The sequence below is a fragment of the Rhamphochromis sp. 'chilingali' genome (assembly GCF_963969265.1).
Source record: "Rhamphochromis sp. 'chilingali' genome assembly, chromosome: 4".
NCBI lineage: Eukaryota > Metazoa > Chordata > Actinopteri > Cichliformes > Cichlidae > Rhamphochromis > Rhamphochromis sp. 'chilingali'.
Window position 1 is genome coordinate 21,391,692 of NC_137948.1, and position 18,324 is coordinate 21,410,015.

General features: G+C 40.3%; 1 protein-coding gene across 1 annotated transcript; it reads right to left on the minus strand.

Moving 5' to 3' along the window:
• Window positions 1-411: 411 nt before the first annotated feature.
• LOC308395275 (serine/threonine-protein kinase pim-2-like) lies at window positions 412-7,303 on the minus strand. The gene is made up of 10 exons (XM_080880065.1): window positions 7,121-7,303; window positions 6,247-6,489; window positions 3,259-3,501; window positions 2,990-3,124; window positions 2,778-2,872; window positions 2,589-2,636; window positions 2,267-2,485; window positions 1,983-2,163; window positions 1,726-1,896; window positions 412-1,636 (listed from the first exon to the last, which is right to left on the minus strand). Exons 1-10 carry the CDS (start codon window positions 7,179-7,181, stop codon window positions 1,545-1,547), a joined length of 1,488 nt encoding a protein of 495 aa, XP_080736191.1. The 5' UTR covers window positions 7,182-7,303; the 3' UTR covers window positions 412-1,544.
• Window positions 7,304-18,324: the final 11,021 nt, after the last annotated feature.

The following is an 18,324-nucleotide window of genomic DNA, read 5'->3' on the forward strand; positions in this document are numbered from 1 at the left end:
CAGGAAGGAGGTTCTGCAGCATCCGGTCCCGAACCAGCAGACTGAGAGACAGCTTCTTCCACCAGGCCATCAGACTGCTGAACACGTCATAGACACCTCAGCTTCACTACTGGAACTTCAACATTATGCACTCCACACTGTATATAAATGCCACTTGTTTTGCACATATTCAACTCTGTATATTTTATTTTATATATTTTATTATTATTATTATTATTATTATTTTATTTTTTTTTACTATTTAATTTGTAAAAATGTGTACACACACACACACACACACACACACACACACACACACACACACACGTAGGAAAATATTTAGTATACACATCCAGAAATGCATACACTATTATATATTGTACATATATTTATTAGTTTCAGGTTGGCCATTCTTATATTTTGCTCGTTTGTGTTGTTGTGTTTGCACATCTCTGTTGCTTGTGGGGCTCGCACACAAGAATTTCACTCGCATGTGCTGTACCAGTGTGCCTGCACATGTGATGTGACAATAAAAGTGATTTGATTTGATTTGATTTTGACCTGCTCTCATTTACTGTTTTAGCGGTTTGGTGGTTGTAGAAATTTTGTGAGGTTTAACCTGAGATTCTGGCGTTTCGGGCAAAATAAATTTCTATTTAAAAATCGATTCAGGTTTTAATGAATCGATATCACGTTATCCAAGCCAGAATCGATTTTAATCGATAAATCGATCATCAAAACCCACCCCTATTAAGAAATATAAAATTTTCACTACTGAATGGACATTAATGATTCAATTCAACCTTAACTATAGCAACAAGTCACATCTGTTGTCTAGAGGCACTTTACATTGGAAGGCAGAGACCCTATACTATTAGAAAATGAATCCCACCAATCAGAGAGCCCACTATGAGCAAACAATCAGCAACAGTGGGAAGGAAAAACTGTTGCAACCTCTGTTAGATCCAGGAAATCTGTTGAGACGCATTAGAGGTTAGGGCAACAGATGCAAGTCTTCAGAGCAGTGACAGTGTGACTTTCGTTGTGCATACTTTAACCTGATTGAGTTTTCAGTTTTCTTACTTGTCAAAATGCATCATGAGTAAAAAACAATCCTTGACATGGTAATGAAAGAGTATTCTCAGCAAAGTTGAGTTAAACAAGTTTTAATGGAAGTTTAAGTTAAATCTTTTGATTTTTACTAATTTTGATTACATCAACGTATTTTATTACATTAACCTAATCAAATAAGGCCAATTTTGATGAAGCTCCTGACCCAGCCCAAGCTCTCTATGAAGACGAGGAAAAACTCCCCGGGGGGCCAGAATGATGGGAAGAAACCTCGGGAAAGCCAATTCAAAGAGAGATCCCCTTTCCTGGGATGGCTGGGGGGGTTACAGGAATTTCAGGATAGCAAAATTTAGAATTGGCCAAAAAAAAAACAAAAAACAACCTTTTCCTGTTAAAAAAAACCAAAAAAATGAAAGAAAGACAAAAATAGAAAGTTAGGTCACGTATCACACTTATATGATAATATATGAAATGTGTGTGTGTGAGAGATGGGTTTATCTGAGCCAGGGGTGACGCTGGAGGTCCCCCAGCGTTGGGCGCTTCTCCGGGACATCGGTTAAACACGCATCCAGGAAATTCCGGCAGTCTGGAAAGAAAGAAAGGAGAGAAAAGATGAAGATGATAGTTCCAGTGATCCAAGCCATCAGTGAATCTTGAAGTGTGATGTTTTCTTACGTGGGGACAGATGCTCGTTGAATTTCAGTTCGTTTTCAATGAACGTCATGATATTAAAGTCCCCCACATGAAGCGCTTCGTACAGCACCACTCCCATTTGCCACACCGTGGTGGGTCCAGGCCTGTATTTTTTGCCCCAGTAACATTCGGGAGGGCTGTGGATAGGTGTACCTAATAAACAGACACAATTACAATTTCTTCTAAAACAAAAGGCACAAATTGCTACATCTGTGAAGAGCAGGAGCTGAATATGTTACCATAGAAGAAGCAGAACTGCGATTGCTCCGTAGCAAAGCAGCTCAGGCCAAAGTCAATGATACGAACTCGAGGCACATCTGAGCCGGTCTCAATCAGAATGTTCTCACTCTTGATGTCCCGGTGAAAGATGTCTTTCTCTTCCAGGTCCTTTGCTGCATCAACCAGTTGCTTCAGAATGACCTGGAAAAGATGAAAAAGACAGTAATGAGTCAACAGGTTGATGCTTCTTTGATACTCTGTGCTTTGAGTGCTGTACAGTCTAAGGCTCTTCCAGTCAACTTACCTTGGCCTTTCCTTCTGGTAAACATCCTCCATTTTCTCTTATGTATTCAAACAGGTCCACCGCGGGGACAGGTCTCTCCTGCACCAGGATCAGCTCTGTGCCAAAGTCAAACCAGTCCAACAGAGACACAGGAGCCGACGTTCCCACTGATCCATCTGCTTCAGCTGCAAGCTTCAGCAAAATGGCCACTTCCACTGAGACTTCCTTCCCGTTTTCATCCTGATATATTACAACAAAGTGGATGATGAGGAACAGATGTTTCACAGGTGAACGCTGCACTCAGTCCAGGAATGTAAAAACAGTTCAAGTGTTGCACACTTACCGTCACTTTGATGGGGATTCTGTTCTTGGGAACGTGTTTGATGGCTACCTAAAAGACACAGAGCATTGGTGAGCATTTCCTCAGTATGACATCATTAAAGGTGTAAAACGGCACCTTTAATGCTCAGCTGACGATATTATCCGTTATCTGCATTACTGCCTGTCTTACTCCCACCATCTGAACACTTACTGGGAAATGATCTGTTATCCTGTAGCCAGCAAACACTGCTCCACAGCCGCCATTTCCTAGATGGTGCTCCTGCACATATCTGGCTTGGTATTCCCCTGAAAAGACCCAAATGTTGTTTTACTACAGCTGTGACACAAATTACTCTCTGCTGTACCCTAAATGTTCATTTTGCTCTTCACCTGAGTATAAAAGCCAAGCTGCTTGCTACTTACGTTGCTGGTCGGCTGCTGGATTTTGGACGACGTTTTTGGTTTTGTCCTTTTTCTTTTTCTTGGGTGACTCTTTGCTGTCTCCCGCAGACTTGTTTCTGCCATTTTTTGTGCACCCCTTTGTGTTTTGACTGCAGTCTGCAGATGTGGAAAACAGCAAAAGCACATCAGCGTATTAGATCATACACACAAATATCTCCCAAACACTAATATCTTAAACCGAGCAACCAGCTGTGCACTTAATCTACCCCTCACTCAACTAATTAGCCTACCTTTACCAGTGTCCACGGAGGAAGACGCTTGCTCCCTGTCTTCACTCGTAGGCTCAGCAAGTTTAATCTTCTTCGGTGCACTGGTTGTGGCCGCTCCATCTTGCTGGGCCTTACGCTTCACTGCTTTGACCTGGTGTGTATCTGAGCTGGTGGAAGGAGCAGCCTGCTCAGTGACCCTCCCTCTTTTTACGGGGGTCTTCTTTTCAGGACTGGCCTTTCTTTTAGCCATCCTGCTCTTAGAGTCTATAAACAACAACAACAACAACACAGTAGTGAAAAAGAGTGCTCGACATTTTAGGAAGTATTGGTTAAATTATAATAACAAGTTTATCCTTTTGATAAAAAACAGAGCAACACGACTCCATACTAGGTCTACTAAGACTTAGATCTTCATGACACTTGTTGATCTGTTTTTACTGCTGAGTCCAAGAATAAACTTGTCACATTATTTTACCAAAAGACAAAGTGCCCCATTAACCTTTCTTTGATTAGACGTGTTGTAATTATGTTGTTTTCAGTCAAACATACCCATATGGAAAAGAAATAGTACAAATTTATAAAAGACTTGCATAAGATGTGGCCTACTTCATGCAGTGAATCATATCAGGCTTATATGATTTACTCATGAAAGTGGCCACTTTCTCATTACTTTCATATATTGTTTTAGTAAGTATCCAAAACATACAAGTTTCACACAAGACAGATACAAACTTTATAAGATTTATATATATCTTTTCCATATGGGTAGGATTCAAATGTTTCATTTTATACACAGACTGTCAACATTTTTAGAAAAGTAGATTCTGTTATTTGAGGGATTTTACCCAGATTTGATGTATTTGTTTACTTACTTTGATCTCCTGGATCTTTCTTATCTCCTGAATTTGTATTTTTTCTCGTTTCCTTTTTCATGTTAATTTTTGAGACCTTGTAAAATGGAAAATGTCACCGTGATGAGGGAATACTTCTTCAAATGTGTGCGCTTGTCTTTCCTAAGCTGTTTAAGCGAGTTCCGTAAGTGAGCTTTCAAAATAAACTCAGGAGTAGGGATGGGTATCGTTTCGGTTTTATCCGATACCGGTGCCAAACCGGTACTTTTGAAACGGTGCCGGTGCTCAAACCGGTGCTTAAAGAATGGAGAGCACAAAATTGGTCCAAAAACCTCTCATGTTCAGCTGTTTTTTGTAAAAAGATAACAATGTTAGCCTTTTCTGCAGCTATGGGGCATATATGGCATCACTCTTGGCTGGAAGCAGTGCTTAATCAATGGAAAAAACACAAACTTTGTCCTAAACCTCTCATGTTTAACTGTTTTCCACTTTTTCTTTGGTCTTTTTAGCCTTTTTGGCCAGGGTGAAGCGAGTATCTGCCATCAAACAAGAGGACAGCTGCATGTAGCTATGATGATGTTTGCTAGTTCACCTTACCTGCATTAATGTAATAACGTGGTTAGCCTACTCAACGTAAATTACACACGAACAACATTAAGCTACTCACGCAGAGAAGAACGGCTGCTGCTGCATCATCATCCGTCATCATTTCTGCTACACTGGCAGGGCTAGGGGCCAGGACTCTCCTCTTCGTGTTTTTGGGGGATGTTGCATAACAGGCAACCCACCCGCAGTAGATGTGCTCGGTGTGAGGTCTCGCAGCAAGCTATCAAATACGGCGCATTTCTCGGCTTTAAAAAAACGCTATGCGTCGCTAGGTGTTTCGTCGGATTCGAGGTGTTACCTCCTTTGACAGTATCACAGTATCAGCTTAAAGCACTTGTTGCAGGCTGCTGAGTTTGCATATATTGCTGTGAAGTACAGCCAGACTTTTGACCGCTTCGCCTTGGACATTTTTAATCTGTAGCTCTGCTCTAAAAGAACGCACGTACCTGGACCCGCCTACTATCCTCGGAAACGTAAAATGATTGGCTAGACGTGTATCACAGCTCAGGAAAAAAAAGCACCGAAATAAAGCACCGAAATGTGCGCTGCTTTTCGGTCTGGTTACTACCGTTTATGTCAGAACCGGTGCCATCATGGCACCGGACACCGGTACCCATCCCTACTCAGGAGACTATGGCATCAGAACCTTGCCTTTCAGTGACATCACCGACTGCCAGTAAAAGTGCTCCTAAGTAGTTTAAAGAAAAACACTATGGCAGACAAAGCCATAATAATTCATATAATTTAATGAGAAGTCGATATACCTACCTATAAATTTTGTTTTTTAAATTGTGCATTTATTTTTTATATAGTGTAACTACTGGACCTTATTTCTCTTTTTAAATCTAGAGACAACCACGTTTTTGAGGTTGTATCACCTTTCCCATAGCTATTCATTTGTGTGAATAGCTATGGGTTAACTAGCTATTGGTGTTAATTTACTGATTAACTTATAAAACACATGCTCAACTTACTGAAAAAGTCCCACAGTGGCTTCCATCCTTATGTTGGTTTGTCCAGTTTACGGCAGAACACATCAAACCTGGGGCCCATGTCAGCCCTACTTGCGGCCGTATATTTAAGTGAAGAAATATAAAGCAATTTGGCACTTGAAGAGCCTTTTTTGTTAGCGGGGGATTTATTTATTTTTGAGTCCAATGTTAAAATGCGTTCTTAAAAAAGTTTAAAAAAAAAATTAATATGAAGGTCTAACCCAGGAGTCAGCAACCTTTCTGATGATAAGTGCCATCTAAAATTTCCTTAGAAGTCAACGTGCCATATGATTGCATTAGCAATAAATTTAATAACGCTCTATATCAACAGTTACACACTATATAGACCAACTTTATAGAATTATATTTGTTCGCAGATGTTGGCATAGAGCAGATCAGCTATTTTGAAACAAAAAATACACTTTTTTTTTCATCAGTAACAAGAACTCCATAACAGCAAATAAACTGTACAACAGAAAAATATCTCCCAAACACTAATATCTTAAACCGAGCAACCAGCTGTGCACTTAATCGACCCCTCACTCAACTAATTAGCCTACCTTTACCAGTGTCCACGGAGGAAGACGCTTGCTCCCTGTCTTCACTCGTAGGCTCAGCAAGTTTAATCTTCTTCGGTGCACTGGTTGTGCCCGCTCCATCTTGCTGGGCCTTACGCTTCACTGCTTTGACCTGGTGTGTATCTGAGCTGGTGGAAGGAGCAGCCTGCTCAGTGACCCTCCTTCTTTTTACGGGGGTCTTCTTTTCTGGACTGGCCTTTCTTTTAGCCATCCTGCTCTTAGAGTCTATAAACAACAACAACAACACAGTAGTGAAAAAGAGTGCTCGACATCAGGACCGGAAGGATTTTGATGCCATTTTAGGAAGTATTGGTTAAATTATAATAACAAGTTTATCCTTTTGATAAAAAACAGAGCAACACGACTCCATACTAGGTCTACTAAGACTTAGATCTTCATGACACTTGTTGATCTGTTTTTACTGCTGAGTCCAAGAATAAACTTGTCACATTATTTTACCAAAAGACAAAGTGCCCCATTAACCTTTCTTTGATTAGACGTGTTGTAATTATGTTGTTTTCAGTCAAACATACCCATATGGAAAAGAAATAGTACAAATTTATAAAAGACTTGCATAAGATGTGGCCTACTTCATGCAGTGAATCATATCAGGCTTATATGATTTACTCATGAAAGTGGCCACTTTCTCATTACTTTCATATATTGTTTTAGTAAGTATCCAAAACATACAAGTTTCACACAAGACAGATACAAACTTTATAAGATTTATATATATCTTTTCCATATGGGTAGGATTCAAATGTTTCATTTTATACACAGACTGTCAACATTTTTAGAAAAGTAGATTCTGTTATTTGAGGGATTTTACCCAGATTTGATGTATTTGTTTACTTACTTTGATCTCCTGGATCTTTCTTATCTCCTGAATTTGTATTTTTTCTCGTTTCCTTTTTCATGTTAATTTTTGAGACCGTTTAAAAGTGAAAATGTCACCGTGATGAGGGAATACTTCTTCAAATGTGTGCGCTTGTCTTTCCTAAGCTGTTTAAGCGAGTTCCGTAAGTGAGCTTTCAAAATAAACTCAGGAGACTATGGCAACAGAACCTTGCCTTTCAGTGACATCACCGACTGCCAGTAAAAGTGTTCCTAAGTAGTTTAAAGAAAAACACTATGGCAGACAAAGCCATAATAATTCATATAATTTAATGAGAAGTCGATATACCTACCTATAAATTTTGTTTTTTAAATTGTGCATTTATTTTTTTATATAGTGTAACTACTGGACCTTATTTCTCTTTTTAAATCTAGAGGCAACCACGTTTTTGAGGTTGTATCACCTTTCCATTTTCTATTAAAGTACATTAATTCATGTGTACTTTGTTTTCTAAAATAAAAACATCATAGTTACCCAATACCCCGTTGTTGTGTGAATAGCTATGGGTTAACTAGCTATTGGTGTTAATTTACTGATTAACTTATAAAACACATGCTCAACTTACTGAAAAAGTCCCACAGTGGCTTCCATCCCTATGTTGGTTTGTCCAGTTTACGGCAGAACACATCAAACCTGGGGCCCATGTCAGCCCTACTTGCAGCCGTATATTTAGTGAAGAAATATAAAGCAATTTGGCACTTGAAGAGCCTTTTTTGTTAGGGGGGGGATTTATTTATTTTTGAGTCCAATGTTAAAATGCGTTCTTAAAAAAGTTTTAAAAAAAAATTAATATGAAGGTCTAACCCAGGAGTCAGCAACCTTTCTGATGATAAGTGCCATCTAAAATTTCCTTAGAAGTCAACGTGCCATATGATTGCATTAGCAATAAATTTAATAACGCTCTATATCAACAGTTACACACTATATAGACCAACTTTATAGAATTATATTTGTTCGCAGATGTTGGCATAGAGTAGATCAGCTATTTTGAAACAAAAAATACACTTTTTTTTCATCAGTAACAAGAACTCCATAACAGCAAATAAACTGTACAACAGAAAATGTAAATGCTATTTATGGTCTCCTCAAAACAATGATAAGAAAAATAAACTGGGCCAATATGGCATGTTTGTTAGTACAGGGATGGACATAGAGCTGGGCGATATATCGAGTTTTTTTAAAAATATCGATATATTTTTATATTAGATATAAGATGTGACCATATCCTTTATATCGATATATACGTTATAATTATAGTTGTGGAGCCAGAAGTTTGCCTCTCTTTCGTCCACTTTTGTCTCTACGCAACGTTACTCGGCCTCGCCTCTCCTTCACTGAACACAACTCCCCCTCCTCCCCCATAGCTTCACCTGCAGGCAGCGACAAGATGAACACGGCAAATCTCCGTTAACGAGTTACTGCGCATCGCTCCGTGCGTGGGGCTGGACGGCGTCAACGTGCTAACGAGCTAACCACGCTAACGCCATGCAGCCCACAGGGGCTGCACAGCCTAAAATCCTTTCATTTTCTCAAAAGTTGACAGCGCGCCTTATGTATGAATTCTGGTTGTGCTTGATGACCGCGAACCGATTTTATGTGGAACACGGCGCTCAGCAATCTGTCAAAAAAAGTTTTAGTACGACTTTGGTAAGCTACGGAGCTGCACCGCTTGATGGATTGTCGGAGCATTACGGCTACCGAGGAGCCTCGCGTAGTAATATGCACTGTGCTTCAACGTAATATTACCGTATTGTGTGTGTATAAGGACCATAAATGGCACCTGAAGCGGATTTCAAACTCCAGGCTGTCAGTCACGCAGTAGAAGTTGGGAACAGAGCAGCTGTGAAATCTGCCCTTGTTATTATGCTCAGCGTCTTTTAGTTTACATTTTGACTGCACAATTGTGAGCTTTTTGTTATGGACAAAAACAACATACTTTTCTTTTATTTATGGAGCATTATTTTTAATAAATGCTCATAATTTATTTTTGAGTAGTTTTTTTCATGTACATCTATGCTTTATTTTAATAAAAGTGCCTGTGTGACATCTGAGACACAGCTTTGACTAAGAACTCTCTTTTTGTTCTTACTTTATGGCTTTAAAAAAATATCGAGATATAGATCTTATATCGCCATCCAGCTAAAAAATATCGAGATATGAATTTTGGGTCATATCGCCCAGCCCTAGATGGACATGTTAATGTGACCTTTGGTCTCCCACTCAGAGACACAGGTCTCCGAGTGTCCAGCATGCAGACGGCTACCTGAGGACACTCTTCGTGTGAGAGAAAATCTGCTCACACAGATATGTAGAGCCAAATACTGTCAATAAGGCCTCTGCAATGTTCTGAAGACAGTTAAACTTGTCAGGTAGTGATGTCCAGCAGGTGAAAATGCAAGCTCCATGAACAGGCACACCTATGGATTCCAGCTGTGTTCGTAGTTCTGCAAACTTTGACCCCCACAGAGTCAACCTTTTCAGTTCAGTCAGCTGCATTTCAATGTCATCTGTGTCCAGCCAGATTCCATACCCAAATCCACTTGCTCATTAAAGCTTTCTGGTTTGATCATAAAAGAAAACATTGGTCCATACACCTAAAAGCCCCGAAAACGCATTGTGAATTCTGCTCGAGTCTACGGATGTATCCGTGTATTTCCGCGGTGCTGATGCTGCGCTGAGCGGAGAGCTCCTGAAGCCTTTGAAGTGTCGGAATGTGGAAATTTCAACATCGCTTGAAAAAACTACCAGCTAGCAAAGTCCCTCTCACTGGTAGGCTACGTTATTTTTAGCCAACTACAAGTTGAATCTGGTACATGGGGTTGTTAGTTTAGATACCGTCATTAAGAAGCAGTACAACTAATGTGTCTACGCGAGTTAATTTGCGATGTGCTCCGCTGGCACGGCCATTAATTTTTTAATACACCTTCTCAGATTAATTCACTGGGTGTCGTGCCATCAGTTAACCCTTCGCGTGCCAGCTGCGTGGCAGGAGTGCCCAGGATTGCCGACCCCTGGTCTAACCCATGCGAAATACAGGGCTGCAAATTCCCCTCGTCATCTAAAACGATTGCCTATTATTGTCACAAGGGGGCGCTTTGATGCAGTCTTGCTGCGTTACGACCTTGCGTCTTGTGCTCAGGAAGCATTGGCTGTCTCTTCCTATGAGAGCTTCGCAATAATGGCGGTCAAGTGTTTTTTCAACAAAGTATGCAGTGCTGCAAACTAGATAATGAGACCAAATTGTTTTTTTTTTTTACATATCAATGCTAATAAGCTACTCTTTTATTAGGCCCCGAACTCTGACCACAAAGGGAATAACGTGTGTCGAGTTATTTGTGTTGGAGTTATTTGTCCCGGTGAGTCACTCGCTTTCGTTAGCTACCTGTTAAGTTTAGACAATGTATTTTTCCCGCCGATTAAGCTCAGAAACATTTGAAAAAAACTAAACAAAACACCAATACAATCGGGAACTGTGAGAATGTATTGTGTTGTTTTACTTATCTTGTTGTTCCTTACAGTAAGTACTAGGGGTGCAACGATACACAAAATTCACGGTTCGGTTCGGTTCGATACTTTGGTGTCACGGTTCGATATTTTTTCGATACAAAAAAAATGTTCATGCCTTTTTAATTTGTCATTTATTAAAATTATAAATATATATTTTAACTCAAAAGTACAGTTTTTAAATTTAACCCTAACCCTTGTGCGCGTTTTTTATTTTGACAGCGAATGCGCACCTGCGGACCACTTATGTGCAGCCCTGGTTATTTAGCTCGTCATATTGCAGCCACAGAAATTCTTTTGTCCATGAAACCATGAAGCTGCACTTTCTTTTTGCCTTGTAGTCTGATTTGTCATAACTTCTCTGTTTTGTGGTAAGCTTTTCTTTGGCTGTCACTTCTTCACCCTGACCTGTCTTATTTGGCTCAGAAGAAATGAAATATATATCCTCCTGCTTTTACACACGCACTCACATAAGCTCAGCGATTCTCTGCGCGATCAACCTCTCACATGTTTAAGCTTGCTGCGGGAGATTTCACTTGTCATGTTTGCATAGTGAGCTAACGATTAATAAGACGATGTCAGAGGAATTGGTGCACAAATTTTCATCACTCACAGATCAGTGCTGTCGCTCTCTATACACAGTTCGCGCGATTGCAAAGTGAAAGCAAAAAAACAAGCGCAAATTCAAACGCGATTTCAATATGTCACATATTGACAGTGGCTCACCGATGCCAATGACATAATTACCCAGCTACATTTCTGAAAGAATGCAAAAGCATTGACATATATTTTTCTTCCTACAATAGCCCGACGGGCAGGGAAGAGATAGATTTTGGTAGCCCGACTGAAAAGAATCGCTAGCCCCAGGACGTCAGGCTAGCGATATTGCAAGCCCTGTATCTGATTGAGGAATCACTCATCTTTGGAAAAGAGAGTTTATTACAGAGAAATGTCTCTTTCCAAAATAAAAGCTATACTATCCGCTTCTTCCGGGCTATATTCTCAGCAGCATAAGGAGAATCATGTGCTAACAGCTGTCTAAATGACTCGGCTAAAGTTAGTAGCATGCTTGTTGTTTTTGTCTTTGCACTAGGATGATGTCGGCGTAAATGTGCAGTCATATTCGTTGTGTTCCCACTAGTGATTTCAGGTTAATCTCGTTGAAATGACCTTAACGCCACAACACGGCAAATCTCCGTTAACGAGCTACCGCCGATCGCCCCGTGCATGGGGCTAGACGGCCAACACGTTAACGAGCTAACTGCGCTAACACACTAGCTCCCACCCATGTAATTGAGCATTGCACGGCACATCCAACATACTGTTTTACTTTAGTCCATGACTCGCTTACCTTCAGAGTCATACGTCACATGAAAACCAAAATAATTCCAAACGCCAGATCTGGAGAGCTTAACTTCTGTCTTGCTAGCTTGCCCTGCGCTCTTCCTTCTGACTATGCTGTCTGTGTTGAGCACTCAGTGGATCTGCGCTCGACAGTGCAGCCTAGGCGGAGTAGTCGAACGCAGATTCACTGAGCGCTCAACACAGACAGCATTGTCAGAAGGAAAGTTGATAAAATAAATTACAAATGTTGTATTGTTCGATACATATGCGTATCGAACGGTTCAATATCGATATGAATATCGTTGCACCCCTAGTAAGTACAATAAGTGTTTAATGTTCTAAGCTACAGATGGTACTGCCGATGCTAGGTGTGATGCTATAGCTGCTATGTGCGGTTACTCAGGACTCAGGGAGGGGCGGCCCTCTGCTGCTACCGGTTGGTGTGAGAGAAGGAAAACGGGATAAAGACATGCTGTGGAAGAGAGACAGAGATTAATAACAGGTACGATTCAATGCAGAGAGGTCTATTAACTAGGGTTTTGCGATAGAAACGATATACGATAGAGATTTTGACTATACCGCTCTATCACGATAGCGAATGTTGATGATGTCATCAAGCTGCGCCTGTTTTGGTCGAAAGCATCGCAGTGGCTACAACCATTATCATCTGCAAATTATGCTCACAGTCATAGCAAAGAGATGAAGCACTTTTGAAATATGGGGAAAGCCAAAAACTGCGCTTCCTCCACTTCCGTAACATTGATACATTAATGTTGAATTCTCTCGCAGCTGCTCTATTCCCATGTTGTTGCAGTATATTAATAACTAACCTCGTATTGTGGATGAATAATCTCAGTTGTTCTCCTGACTGAAGTTTGCCCCGTGTATAGCATCCTGCTATGCGATTGCATTTGTCCCTGACCACCAGAATCCCTCACGTTAACCTTTATTAACACTTAAGTTGGCTTTATTAAACATTAGATCTCTAGCTGGGAAAACATTTTTAATTAATGATTTAATCACTGAGCACAGCCTTGATTTTATGTTTTTAACTGAAACTTGGTTGGACCAAAGTAACAGTGGAGCTGTTCTCATCGAGACGACCCCTCCTAACTACAGTTTTATCAGTGAGGTCAGGGCGAGCAGGAGAGGAGGAGGGGTTGCTGTCTTATTTAATGAATCATTTCAATGTAAGCAGCTATCTCCTGGAAGTTTTCAGTCTTTTGAATATGTGGCTTTACAGCTGAAGGCCCCATCCAAAGTTGTGTTTCTTAATGTTTACAGGCCTCCCAAATACTGCACAGACTTTTTTAATGACCTCAGTGAACTGCTGTCTGTGATCTGTGTTGATTTTGACTGTGTAATTATTGCTGGGGATTTTAACATTCATGTGGACAACCCTCAGGACAAAGGGACTAAAGACCTGAGTAACACTCTGGGCAACTTTGGGCTGACTCAGCATGTAACAGAGGCCACACATAATAGAGGACACACTCTTGACCTACTGATCTCCAAAGGCCTGAGCATTTCAAAGGTTACTGTGTCTGATGTGGGCCTGTCTGATCATTACTGTGTTTTCTTTGAAAGTAAAATCTCAGCCCACACAAATATATCAACAACAGTGATCACAAAACGGTGTATAACTGAACACAGTAGTGCAATTTTTAACCAGGTCTTCCCATTAACACCTGACCTGTCCAGAGGGTCAGTCAATGAGCTCGTCAATAGCTTCAATGCTAACATGTTAAATGTAATGGACACTATTGCTCCCATTAAGGTGAAGGTTATCTCTGGAAGGAAAAAGTCTCCATGGAGAAACTCCACACTGGTGAAAAAAGAAAAAAGAGAGTGTAGGAAAGCTGAGCGCAGATGGAGAAAAACAAACCTCCAGGTTCATTATGACATTTATAAAGAGAAACTTCACAATTATAATTTACAACTGAGGAATGCAAGGAGGTCCTACTTCTCTGACATCATCACTAAAAACAGCCATAATGCTCGGGTCTTATTTTCTACAGTTGACAGGCTAACAAACCCCCCTGTGTCAGTGGCAGCTGAACTTCATTCGACCATGGCCTGCAATGACTTTGCCAAATTCTTCACTGAAAAAATCCAAAAAATTAGACAAGCAATTGGTACATCAACAGCAGATCCAGGATATGTACTGTGTCCACCAAAAAACTGTTTAAACACCATGAAACAGTTTCAACCTATTAACAGCAAAGACCTGGAGGACATCTTAGGTCAACTGAACTCCTCCTCCTGCTGTTTAGATGTCCTGCCAACAAGTTTTTTCAAAAAGGTCTCAAAGACTTTAGAGTCAGACCTGTTACAGATCGTCAACTTTTCTTTATTATCAGGTGTGTTTCCAGAATCACTAAAAACTGCTGTAATCAAACCTATACTGAAAAAGGACAATCTTGACAAGACACAAATGAACAACTACAGGCCGATCTCAAATCTCCCGTTTTTAAGTAAGATCATTGAAAAAGCAGTTTCTCAACAGCTCAGTTACTTCTTAAAACAGAATAATTGCTACGATGCCTTCCAGTCAGGTTTTAGACAGAACCACAGCACTGAAACCGCTCTGACCAAAGTGTTTAATGACATATGTCTGAATACAGACAGTGGAAAAATGTCAGTCCTAGTTTTACTGGATCTCAGTGCAGCATTTGATACAGTTGACCACAACATATTACTCAAACGACTGGAGAACTGGACAGGTCTTTCAGGAACTGTACTAAACTGGTTCAAAACATACGTAGAAAACAGGAAATACTTTGTATCAATAGGTAACTTCACATCTGAGCAGACAAGTATCACATGTGGAGTTCCCCAAGGTTCCATCTTGGGACCCCTTCTGTTTAACATCTACATGCTCCCACTGGCACAGATTATAAACAACAACAAAATAAACTATCACAGCTATGCAGATGACACACAAATATATATCACAATGTCACCAGGAGACCGAGGCCCTGTACAGGCTCTTGGTAAATGCATTGAGGAAATCAATGACTGGTTGTGCCACAATTTTCTCCAGCTAAACAAAAACAAAACTGAGGTAATAGTCTTTGGCGCCAAAGAAAAACGATTACAGGTCACCAGAGAACTTCAATCTATACATCTAAAAACCACAAACCAGGCGAGAAATTTGGGTGTAGTGATGGATGCAGACCTAAACTTAGAAAAACACATTAAGACAATAACAAAGTCAGCTTACTATCACCTCAAGAATATATCAAGGATAAAAGATCTGATGTCTCAACAGGACCTGGAAAAACTAGTCCATGCATTCATCTTTAGTAGGCTTGATTACTGTAACAGCATCTTTACAGGTCTACCTAAAAAATCAGTCAGACAACTACAGCTCATTCAGAACTCTGCTGCTCGAGTCCTCACTAAGACCAAAAAAGTGGACCACATCAGTCCAGCTCTGAGGTCCTTACACTGGCTGCCTGTCCGTCAGAGGATAGACTTTAAAGTTCTGATGCTGGCCTATAAAGCTCTGAATGGTTTAGGACCAAAATACATCAATGACCTCCTGACCCAGTATGAACCATCCAGATCCCTCAGGTCATCTGGATCCGGTCTTTTATCAGTTCCCAGAGTCAGAACCAGACACGGAGAAGCTGCATTCAGCTTTTATGCTCCTTATATCTGGAACAAACTCCCAGAAAGCCTCAGATCAGCTGAAACACTCAGTTTATTTAAATCCAGGTTGAAGACTCACCTGTTCTCAGCTGCATTTGAATAAAGCACCAAATCCACACTTTAAGCTTAAATTTCAAAACTTACATTTAACTACTGATTTTATCTACTGTTCTGATTTTATCTGTTTTGATTTTATATACTGTTGTTTGTTTGTTTGTTAATTAGTTAGTTAGTTTATTTGCTTGTTTTAATCAATTTTAAATCATGCTTTTTATTTGTTCTTGTTTCTAATGTCTCTGTAAAGCACTTTGAATCACCTTGTTGTTGAATTGTGCTATACAAATAAACTTGCCTTGCCTTGCCTTGCCTTTATCGAGTGGGGAAAAAAAGTTGGCGTTCATCCTCCAGCTTCACTGTGCTAATGTTATGCTAACATAGCTGTGTCGCTAGCAATCGCGTAGCACAACATTATATTCCAGGTAGTCCAACTTCAGTAACCATACAAACGCCACTGCTGTTTAGTTTTCTGTCTTCATTTATGTCGGAAGTGGTAGCAGAGCTGTACGTTTTAGTTAGTTTCAAAAATCTCTGTCAGAACATGGTATGTCATGTTTAGGTGGAAAGTAGCGAGCTAACTTCCTGCTAACTTCTAACTCCGTTAAATTTAATAACTTCTGTTTTCATGGATGCCTGGATGTTAAACTTAATTGTTACACCTGGTAAAGCAGCAACGATGATGATTTTATTAAAGATTAAAGAATTTAGACCGTTTTTAACTCTGTGTTCGTTTGACTTTGGGACCTGAAATGGACGGCATTTTGGACCCAGAGTATTCCGCGAAGCTCCTACTACGGCAGCCGTAATTCTCTGACAATCCATCAAGCAGTGCGGCTTACCAAAGTTGTACTAAAACATTTTTTTAACAGATCTCTGCACGCCCAAATCGGTTCGAGGTCAGTAAGCACAACCAGAATTCATACATAAGGCGCACTCTCGATTTTTGAGAAAATTAAAGGATTTTAAGTGTGCTTTATAGCGTGGAAAATACGTTGTGGAAAAGAATATATCACGATATATATCGTTACCACGCATGCTTCAAATTATATCACATTAACACATAGTGAGTGAGAAAGGTGACTAGAAAGGAAAAACTCAATGCATCATGGGAATCCCCAGCAGCCTATGTCTATTGCAGCATAACCAAGGGAGGATTCAGGGTCACCTGGTCCAGCCCTAACTATATGCTTTAGCAAAAAGGAAAGTTTTAAGCCTAATCTTAAAAGTAGAGATAGTGTCTGTCTCCCGAATCCAAACTGGAAGCTGGTTCCACAGAAGAGGGGCCTGAAAACTGAAGGCTCTGCCTCCCATTCTACTTTTAAATACTCTAAGAACAACAAGTAGGCCTGGAGTGCGAGAGCAAAGTGCTCTAATAGGGTGATATGGCACTACAAGGTCATTAAGATAAGATAAGGGCTGATTATTTAAGACCTTGAATGTGAGGAGCAGGATTTTGAATTCAATTCTAGATTTAACAGGGAGCCAATGCAGGGAAGCCAATACAGGAGAAATCTGCTCTCTTTCTAGTCCCTGTTAGGACTCTTGCTGCAGCATTTTGGATAACTGAAGGCTTTTCAGGGAGTTTCTAGGACTTCCTGATAGTAATGAATTACAGTAGTCCAGCCTAGAAGTAATAAATGCATGAACTAGTTCAGCGTCAATCTGAGACAGGATATTTCTAATTTTAGAGATGTTGCCCAAATGGAAGAAAGCAGTCCTACATATTTGTTTAATATGTGCATTGACGGACATGTCTTGCTCAGAGAGGGGCAGCCATCTGCTGTGAGCGGTTGTGGTTGAGGGGAAGAATTCTTTGAATTTGATATTTCGGTGTGTTTTGATTAGCTGTAACCTCCCCTGTGTTTCTATGACTAGTTGAGTGTTAGTCTCTTGTCTCTGTGTGTAATTAGTTCAGTTTCTGTTTTCAGTTTTTTGTCTCTTGTACTTTGCCTTTAGTTTTATTTTCAATTGCTCTATTATTTAGATTGAGCTCAGCTGTGTCTTCTTGCACTTATTCAATTTCAAGTCACTTTTATTAATGTAGCGCCAACATCACAACAACGTTTGCCTCCTATGCACTTTATATTGAAAGGTAAAGACCTGACAATAATGCAAAGGAAAGAAAGAAAAGCCCATGTCACAAACTGGAAATGAGAGTGCAGTTGGACCTAAGAGCAGACTCAATCACTTGAAATATTTACAAGATTTATTCATGAGAGGAATCAACTTAAACAGGAGCACGGTCATTAACAGAAACTCTGCACAGGTGACGTGGGAAACCAGGGGGCAGAGAAACAGTCGGGCATGTGGAACACAGGAAGAGCACAGGCTGGAACTTCTGCAACAGAGGAGAGAGGCGTGACTGGACTGGGAAACGAGTGAGAGAAGGCAGAGTGAGAGAGACAAGGCCAACTTTTACAGACAGGTAAGAGAGCGCAGACGGTCATTAGCATCACAGTGGATTCTTTTGTCACACATTAGGTGATCAGTCAAACAGCTCTATTAAATTTATGGAATTCACATTGAGTATAGATGGATATTAAGAAATATGGCTGGGTATCGTCACTGATTTCTAGAATCGATTCGATTCCGATTCACAAGGTCCC

Excerpts from the sequence above, each read along its gene's own strand:
- LOC308395275 (XM_080880065.1), bottom strand. The coding sequence starts at position 7,181 with ATGAAAAAGGAAACGAGAAAAAATACAAATTCAGGAGATAAGAAAGAT. Across the intron at positions 2,486-2,588 it reads GAATCCCCATCAAAGTGACG|GATGAAAACGGGAAGGAAGT; the intron begins GTAAGTGTGCAA and ends GTAATATATCAG. Across the intron at positions 1,897-1,982 it reads GCAGTTCTGCTTCTTCTATG|GTACACCTATCCACAGCCCT; the intron begins GTAACATATTCA and ends TCTGTTTATTAG.